Raw genomic sequence first — 10,000 nt, 5'->3', positions numbered from 1 at the left:
GAAGCCAATAATGTTGAAACCTAGGGCCATAGGGATGGCGGTGTATATTAGGACCGAGTACCCCGCTTCTCATAAGTCCTGCTATCAATGTGGTTGTCATGAGATTCGGGTAATAAAGGTTTGTGGTAGGCATAACAACTTTTCTTTGTGTTCGATCTACCGGAATCCAGACTTGAATTATTTTATCTTTGATTGTCTTCTTACCATTATGGCTAAGATTCAAGAAGATGATAGAGAGTCTTCTTTTGTCTTTGCTGGTGATTTTAATGCTCACCATATGGAGGGGTTAAGTTTTATCTCGCCTACTGATCGCCATGGCTTAAGAGCAGGTCATGTAGTACGGTACGGTTCGATTTGTTTTTTCGTAATTCGTACCATGCATTTTTACCGTACCCTAATTTCATACAGTACCTAAAAATTCATACCGTACCGTACTAGTACGATATTTTATCGTACCGTAATTTCGTACTGTTTCCGTACATACTTTTTTTTTTTCCATTGCAGTTCATATGGACATAACATGGCACTTTTACTACTACTACTACTACTACTACTACCACTAATACCATTACCACCACTGCCACTTCAAGAAGATTGGTGTTATGTAATACATTAATGATATAATACAATTTTATTTTGTTAAGGTTACAAAAGGAAAAATGTTCAGTTATACAGTATTAGGCATTCATACAGTTTTATGTGTTGCACCGTAATAGCATTACAGCGTCAACAATATCCTACTTCAGCAAGATTTTTTATTGCACTTTCTTGTTGATATGCCACCACTGGAAAATACACTAATTTTTACTGACACGTGAAGCTTTTGCGAACATTTTGATATGCTCAGCCATATTGGGCGACGGGGGCTTGGCTGCTTGCGACACCTATCTGAATTTGGTATGGAAATGGTACGATCAAGTAAGAAAAAAAAATCGTACTTTCGTACTGTACCGAACTCGAAGGAAAATATTGTACCGTAATATCGAACTGTACTTACATCCCCCTAAATAACCATACCGTACTGTAATATCGTCCTGAACCGTACCGTACTACATGCCATGCTTAAGAGCCTCTGAATCAGGGTGTGAGCAAATCACAAGTGAAGCTACTCTGAGGTTTGGTAACTGCTTAGACCTCGTATACACTGACTCTCCTGGCGTTATAACTAGTAAGGTTGGTTCTCCAGTTTGGACATCTGATCATATCTTGATTTCATTAGTTGTGAAGACTGAGCAGCCTGTCCCTGATGTATCATACTCTCATAAAATTCAAATGAAATCTCAAGCAGACTGGAATGGGATTTTGCATGATCTTTTGTGCTTGAATTGGTCACAATTATATAATAGTGTAGATCCTGTTGTCCCTTTGAATGAGAATCTAGTCAACATAATTGATAGGCGAATCCCTTCTCGTGTGCTAAGGTACCGAGTGAAGGACGAACCGGGGTTCAATGATGATTGTAGACGTGCTTATTTGGAGAAACAGGATGCCTATCATCTTTGAAAGGTAACAGATCAGATTTGACCTGGAATAATTATACTCAGCTTAGAGCTTCTGTTCAGAGAGTTTATGCCTCAATGGAAACAGAATAGCATTTAACCACGAAAGAAACCCTTTCTGGTAGAACTCAGGAACATAAACAGTGGTCTACCCTTAGATATGCACTCTTTGGTGTAGATGTAACGGTTCCTTCTTAACTTAAACCAGATGGCTCAATCACTCACTGTCCAAAGTAAAAGGCAACCCTTTTGGCTGATGTTTTTGACAGTAAACAGAGTAATGAAAAACTTGAACTTTCTCAATTCTGTTTTTCTGAGGCTAAACTAACTAATTTAGCTTTTTTATCTCGTGAAATTTTAGCACTTGTTGGAGAATTGGTGATGTTACTCCTCTATGTAAATGTGTTTGTGGTAGCTCAAGTCCCACTGACTACCACCCAATTTCCATAACTCCCATATTATCTAAAGTTTTTGAACGTCTTTTGGCAAAATGTCTTGATAGGTTTGCTGAAGGTAATCATCTATTCCCTAATTGGCTATTTGGTTTTCGTAAAGGTCTTGGAGCATGTGATGCCCTTCTTACAATCTCCAATGATGTACAGAAAGCCCTTGATTATGGTCAGGAAGTTCGTATGATTGACCTTGATTTTAGTGCTGCCTTTGACCGTGTTAATCATGAGGCCGTTGTTTTCAAACTCAAACAGCATGGAGTTGGTGGGTAGTTTTTTAGCATTATTATTGAATTTTTAAGTAATAGATCTTAAAGAGTTGTTGTTGATGGGCACCATAGTGTTAATCATGAGGCCCTTGTTTTCAAACTCAAACAGCATGGAGTTGGTGGGTAGTTTTTTAGCATTATTATTGAATTTTTAAGTAATAGATCTTAAAGAGTTGTTGTTGATGGGCACCATAGTGAGCATGGGAATATGATATCTGGTGTTCCACAGGGTAGTGTTCTTGGCCCATTACATTTCATACTATATACACATAACATGTGATTTAGCCTAGAAAACAAGTTTGTTGCATATGCAGATGATGCTACTCTCTTTGCATCAATTCCATTCTTGAATGTAAATCTCCCTTAATAGAGAAAAAAAGTACAAAGGTTTTCCTAAATCTCTGTTCGAATCTCATCGTTCATAAGACACTTTATATTTCTTTTAATCTAAATATCATTCTTTTGTTTACAGAGATAGAAGTGACGGATGAGTTTGAATGAATGTAGTGGTTACCACATCTTCTCAGCATCACCGATCACAAAGTGTCAGAGTAGAGAAATCTACCACATATCCTCCGTGTTTGCTGTGAATGTTTGTATTTGGTATAGACGTTTTCAATCTACAAAATGGATCCCCCTCCAGCAAACGACAGAAAACACAGTAAGTAGTTAATTCATCAATATCTTTCTACTTTATAGAATCCATAATTCAGATTTCATGTCACTGGTATGATACATAATTATGTGTATATATATATATATATATATATATATATATATATATATATATATATATATATATATATATATATATATATATATACACACATATATATATACACATATATATATATACATATATACACACATATATATATATATATATATGTATATATATTATGACGGACTTGAGTGAACCTTACCTGGTGGCTAGGTTTGGGGATGTTACTGGTCTGTTATCACTCAAGTTATCCCTCATAAATTTAAAATATCACCACCAACAAAAATATTATTCTTTTTGTCTGCTTCACTTGTTGTTTTAACCACTTTAAATTATCTCTTTTAATTACCTCTCCAATCCAGCCGGATCTTAATTAAACACTAAAGACAATCCGTAATTTAATACTTAAATAAATAAACTTAAATTCCAATATAATTACTTTCACACGCAATATCACAAAACACAAAAACAATTATAATAAACAAAAGAAAGAGATGTTTTCAACACTGCACTGAATAGTTCTCTCCAGAAACACACAAATTACAAGTGCAAAGAAGGCTAAGGAATGCAAATATCTGTATGACTAAGTTAAGGAAAAGAAACCAAGGATAATGTAGAATAGTTAACATAACTGATAATAGATGGCGTTGAACATTAAACACCCGATATCATCATATTTACACTAATAATTTTTTACAGTTTTTTCTAATAATTATGACGTTCCGTCATAGATCCTCCCCCCAAAGAGCATCCTACTTAGGATGGCTGGGATGAGAGATAGCAGGAAGTCTGGATAATGCGTCGGCAATTTTGTTTTGATGTCCTGGGATCGCACGGAGCTCAAGATTATATCTTGTGAGATAGTACGACCAACGTAACAATTTGTCGTTCAGTAGTCGTGATCTATCCAGGAAGGTTAAAGGTCGATGATCTGTATAGACGATGACCTTGTGGTTGCATTCTAAATATGGAGCAAAGTGACGAAGAGCAGCTATGATGGCAAAAAGCTCCTTTTCTATGGTTGCCCATCTAATTTGTGAACCTTTGAATGAGCCTGAGAAATAAGATACTGGAAACAAGTAGTCCAGTGGCGGCTCATCTCCAGACTTGCAAGCTGATGACATCTGTAGAAGTACTGCACCGTATCCCGAATTGCTTGCATCTACCTGGAGTAAAAAATCTTGATTGAAATTTGGGGCTTTAAGAATGGGTTTAGATATAAATACTCTTTTCAAATTATTAAAGAGCTGTTGATGCTTTTCTTCCCAATAAAAAGAGATCTTTGGAGATGTTAAATTATATAAAGACGCAGTGATTTCAGAGTAATTCTTAATAAAGCGAGAATAGTATGAAGTCATTCCTAGAAATGATTTTAACTCTTTCTTGTTTGTTGGAATTGGATAATCAAGTATACTTGCAATGTTGACGTCTTTGGGCATTATACTTCCACCTCCGATTGTATGCCCCAGATAAGTTACCTTAGCTCTCCCAAAAGCACTCTTGGCCAAATTAACCGTTAACCTTGAAGATCTGAAGCGATGGAAGAGTTCTTCGAGGGTCTGCAGGTGTTCGTCCCAGTCGTCACTAGCTACCACCACGTCATCCAGATATACGTAAGTTTCTTTCATATTTCTTATTACCTCTGACATCATCCTTTGAAAGGTGGCAGGAGCATTAGTTAAACCAAATGGCATGACCTTATAAGAGAATAACCCAAATGGAGTTACAAATGATGAGATTTCTTTAGCTGATTGAGTTAGAGGTACTTGGTAATAGCCTTTCATTAAGTCTATCCGTGTAAGAATTTTCTTATTACCAATGCTATCAAGGATATCATTGATTCTAGGTAATGGGAATGAATCTTTTACAGTTACCTTATTTAACTTACGATAATCAGTACAGAGTCTTAGTTGATTATTAGGTTTAGGTACTAGGAGACAGGGTGAAGCCCATGGTGAAGTGCTTGGTTCTGCAAGGTCATTATCTAGTAAATACTGTACCTCTTGTTTCAACGAGTCCAACTTCTTGCCTACCATACGGTAGTACGTCTGGCGTATGGGAGTAACACCTGACTCGATGACGATATCATGTTGAATGGTTTGACTTCTCTGCAAACTGTCAGAACATACTTCATGAAACCTGGAGAGCAATTGTGATAGTAATTTTCTCTGAGAAGATGGTATTCCTGTAAAATAACTGGGCAAGGATTTTAGAATTTGACTGTTGGTGTTGTCTTTCCAGTTGATTAGTTGATCATCGTCAGGGAGAACCACGAGCAACTCTGAGGAAGATTCCTCCAGTGGTAGTATTTTCTCCTCAGGAGAAATTGAGAGATGACTTACCATTTGAATAGGTGCTTGATATGCCTTCAACAAATTCACATGCACTAGTTGCTTTGATCGTCTACGATCAGGAGTAGAGAGAACATAGTTTACCTTAGAAATTCTTTGAAGCACTTTGTAAGGTCCCATAAATTTTTCACGTAAGGGGGAACCGGGTATGGGATGATATACAAGCACCTCATCTCCTGGCTGAAATACACGCAGCTTTGCCTTTTTATCATACAAGCGGGACATCTTCTCCTGGGAATGCAAAAGATTGGTATTAGCAAATACATGAAGTGATATAATTTTATCCTTTAGCTCCTGTAGATATGACAAAATGTTGGTAATCTCTTCTTCCTTGTTATGAATTAGATTTTCCTTCACCATACTGAGAGTGGTTCGGGGCTTTCTTCCGAACATTAATTCGAAAGGGGACACTCCAGTGGACTCTTGTGGTACACTTCTTATAATATACATCAGAAGATCAATATCTCTATCCCACTGTTCCGAAGTTTCCTGCATGTACTTCCGAAGAAGGTTTTTAATAGTTTGGTGAACTCTTTCCAGAGCACCGTTACTTTGGGGATGATAAGCAGAAGCATATATGTTATGAATATTGAATTCTCTCATAGCTTGTTGAAAAAGCTTACTAGTGAAGTTTGTGCCTCTATCACATTGCAATGTCTTTGGAAATCCATAGGTTGTGAAAATTTTGACAAGTTGACCAATTATAGTTTTTGCATTTATATTTTTTATTGGCACTGCTATGGGATATCTCGTTGTTGGGCAAAGAACAGTAAGTAAATACTCATTACCTTGCTTAGTCCTAGGCATTGGGCCAACACAGTCTATGATAATCCTCTCAAAGGGAAACTTTGGTACGGATATGGGCTGAAGAGGAGCTGGTGGAAGTCTCTCATTGGGTTTGCCAGTAGTCTGGCAATGATGACATGCTTTAATAAATTGTTGAATGTCCTTCTTCATCCCAGGCCAGAAGAAGTCTTCAGCTAAGGTAGAGTAAGTCTTGTTGACCCCAAAGTGGTTCACATGAGAGTGGGCTAATTCAAGAAGAGCTGGAACTAGAGAGAGTGGTAGAACCAGTTGATGACAGTCAAACCATGTTGTGGTTGCTGGTGCTTTGGAGGACCTAAAATGTCGAAAAAGCAAATCATTATCAAGATAAAAGTAAGGAGTTTTGGGATGATCATCTGGCTCTGCAACTTTCTTCCAAAGATCCTTAAGAACAGGATCTTTATTTTGCAAGTCCTTGAAATTTGATTTGGTCATATTTATAAGGTCTAATGTCTTCTCTACTCTATTTCCACTATCTATAACAATTGGTTTAATTGATGTCATTTGAATAACAGCATTATTTAATTTATTTGATTCATTTTCTATAAGAATATCAGGATCAGATACTACTGGATTAACAATGGCCCCTGCAAGATCATTACCAATTAAAAGCTGGATAGATGAACAAGGCAAAGGATCTCGTGAAACTGCAATTAAAACATTACCTTGATAGTAAGGACACTGTAAATTCACCTCTGCCAAAGGCATGGATTTGGTGGTACTGAGGTCCGAAACAGTAACATACTCAGGTCTCAGTTTGAAGTCCTGTGAAGGCAGAGCTACCACACTTTGGGAGGATCCTGTATCTCTTAAGCAAGTAACTGGAATACCATTCACGGTGCCTTTACAAGTAAAAGGTTTGAAGACGTCCCCATCAAGTTCTTGAGCAGCAACATGAAAAGTTTTCTTATTATCCTTCCTATTAGGGTTCGGAGAATTCTTTCCAACATCAGACTTCTTGCACGAAGGATTAGGACAGTTCTCTATGTGATGCCCTTCCTGCTTACAGTAGGAACAATATGCTGTGGATGATTGAGAAAAAGTAGACTTATTAAATGGTTTAAATGTTTTATGAATCAAGTAGTAATCATCAGCTAAACTGGCTGCTTTCAACAAGTTGGTTTCTCCCTTTTCCAGAATGAAAGTAGCAATGTTACCTGGCAATTTCCTAATGAACTCTTCCATTAGAATAAGATTTTTTAAGGATTCAAAATCTGAAACACCTGTCTTTTGCAACCATTTTGTAAATTGCCTAACTTTGTCACTGCAAAATTCAACAAAAGTTTGTGAAGGCATTTTGTAAAAGTGCCGGAACTGTTGCCGATAACCTTCAGCTGTGATGGCATAAGCATCTAAAACTGCCTTTTTAATCACATCATACTCCTTTACTTCAACCATCTGAGAGATTACATATGCTGCCTTACCTTTGAACTGATTTCTGACAACCATTACCCATTGCTCCTGAGGCCACTTCAAGGTTTTAGCAGTGTCTTCGAACGTTGTAAAGAATACCTCTGGGTCCTTTTCATCAAAATCAGGAAGCAGCTTTTTAGCTTTGAGTATGTCGAACTTACTGGGTATCTCTCCATCAGTTTTCAGCTTAATCTGTATATTTGCAGACTTCTGTTCTTTTTGTATCTCTAGTTCAGCCAATTTACACTTGTGTTCATACTCTAATGCCAATAGTTGCTGTTGCTTTTGAAGTTCTAGTGCAGACATTTTCCGTTGTTCTTTTTGCAATTGTAATTGAAGACGCAACTGTTCTATTTTCGGATCTATTCCAGGGGTGGCATATGCTCCAGTAAGGGAGCGCAACTCGTCGATGTCCTCATCATCATCTTCAAAGATTCCCTCATCTATGAAGAATTGCAGGATTTTATCAATAATGACAGCTTTCACATATTTTGGATCGACCTCAAGATCACATCTCTGGGCTACAGACAATAATTCCTGTTTCTTGGCATAACGTAAATTCAAAATTTCTCCTTTTATATCGTTCATAAACTTCTCCAAATTAAACGACATTCTGAAGGATTACCAAAAGTAATGTTAATAGAGAGATTATATCAATGCTTTGTATTCACACTAGGTTATGCCATTAATTTAAATATTCACACATTTGACACCAAAAATAAGCTAAATGTCAGTCAAAAATAATGAAGTTTACAACAATTTCTCAAGACAATTTTAAAGAGACCGCAAATAGAATACACAGTCTGAAAATGGATTAACTGAAATTGGATGGCCAACATAAAGGCCGAGATCAATTAGTGATCGAAGGTCTCACGATAGCACACAAACATGATATCTAGATTAGCACAATATGCATGTAAGAAGTGTTCATGGCAGAAGAGAACCTTGATTTTGGCTCGTAAAATAAGGCGGGAGAAGAAGGCTAAGCATAGCACAGAACCCAACCAATTAATATTTGATTACTAGTATATCCTTTATTTTACAGATACCGATTTTGAGTGAGAGAACCATTCAGCGTACGTGTGATATGAAATGCTGGATTAGATTGGCAAGAAAACAATAAAAAAAAAACCAATAAAAATACAAATCACTTCCATAAACAATGCTCTTGAGTTTCTTTATACTTTAATAGTCACAAACAAAAAGACTAGATCAATCCCGGACAGGCCCCCACTTATGACGGACTTGAGTGAACCTTACCTGGTGGCTAGGTTTGGGGATGTTACTGGTCTGTTATCACTCAAGTTATCCCTCATAAATTTAAAATATCACCACCAACAAAAATATTATTCTTTTTGTCTGCTTCACTTGTTGTTTTAACCACTTTTAATTACCTCTTTTAATTACCTCTCCAATCCAGCCGGATCTTAATTAAACACTAAAGACAATCCGTAATTTAATACTTAAATAAATAAACTTAAATTCCAATATAATTACTTTCACACGCAATATCACAAAACACAAAAACAATTATAATAAACAAAAGAAAGAGATGTTTTCAACACTGCACTGAATAGTTCTCTCCAGAAACACACAAATTACAAGTGCAAAGAAGGCTAAGGAATGCAAATATCTGTATGACTAAGTTAAGGAAAAGAAACCAAGGATAATGTAGAATAGTTAACATAACTGATAATAGATGGCGTTGAACATTAAACACCCGATATCATCATATTTACACTAATAATTTTTTACAGTTTTTTCTAATAATTATGACGTTCCGTCATAATATATATATATATATATATATATATATATATATATATATATATATATATATATATATATTTATATATATATCCGTACATAAATACATACATTAATATATATATATATATATATATATATATATATATATATATATATACATATATATATATATATATATATATATATATATATATATATATATATATATATATATATATATATATTTGTATATATATATATATATATATATATATATATATATATATATATATATATATATATATACATATATATATATAGAAATATATATACATATATATATATATATATATATATATATATATATATATATATATATATATATATATATATATATATATATATATATATTGTATATAATTATAGCTAAGGCACAACAATAGTAGGTTGGCCAAGGCACCAGCTGCCCGTTGAGATACTACCACTAGAGAGTTATTGGATCCTTTGACTGGTCAGACAGTAATGCATTGGATCCCTCTTTCTAGTTACGGCTTATTTTTTTCTTTTCCTACACATACCCAGAATAGTCTGGTCTATTTTTATACATATTCTCGTCTTTCCTCATACACCTGACAACAATGATACTAAACACTTCCTCGCCTAAGGGGTTAATTACTGTACTGCAATTGTTCAGTGTACTTTCCTCTTGGTAAAGGTAGAAGAG

The 10,000-nt window shown here is 35.4% G+C and overlaps 1 protein-coding gene across 3 annotated transcripts; it reads right to left on the bottom strand.

The window, feature by feature from the left end:
* Window positions 1–3,323: 3,323 nt before the first annotated feature.
* LOC137638210 (uncharacterized) lies at window positions 3,324–9,280 on the bottom strand. 3 transcript variants are annotated; one of them, XM_068370296.1, is made up of 2 exons: window positions 5,374–9,278; window positions 3,324–4,104 (listed from the first exon to the last, which is right to left on the bottom strand). In XM_068370296.1, exons 1-2 carry the CDS (start codon window positions 8,137–8,139, stop codon window positions 3,691–3,693), a joined length of 3,180 nt encoding a protein of 1,059 aa, XP_068226397.1. In that variant the 5' UTR covers window positions 8,140–9,278; the 3' UTR covers window positions 3,324–3,690. The 3 variants fall into 3 exon arrangements, with proteins under 3 accessions (XP_068226397.1, XP_068226395.1, XP_068226396.1); XM_068370294.1 differs by having other exon boundaries at window positions 3,324–7,136; window positions 7,539–9,272; XM_068370295.1 differs by having other exon boundaries at window positions 3,970–4,104; window positions 4,460–9,280.
* Between the last annotated feature and the right edge of the window lie 720 nt (window positions 9,281–10,000).

This window comes from Palaemon carinicauda, chromosome 3 (genome assembly GCF_036898095.1).
Source record: "Palaemon carinicauda isolate YSFRI2023 chromosome 3, ASM3689809v2, whole genome shotgun sequence".
NCBI lineage: Eukaryota > Metazoa > Arthropoda > Malacostraca > Decapoda > Palaemonidae > Palaemon > Palaemon carinicauda.
The sequence above is the reverse complement of the archived record's forward strand: the minus strand, read 5'-3'. Positions and strand labels throughout refer to the sequence as shown.

Bases quoted from the DNA above. Each gene is read 5' to 3' on its own strand.
- LOC137638210 (XM_068370294.1), bottom strand. From the start codon at position 8,139: ATGTCGTTTAATTTGGAGAAGTTTATGAACGATATAAAAGGAGAAATT. The intron at 7,137-7,538 runs GTAAGGCAGCAT...AATCATCCACAG, and splicing joins TGTCAGAAATCAGTTCAAAG to CATATTGTTCCTACTGTAAG.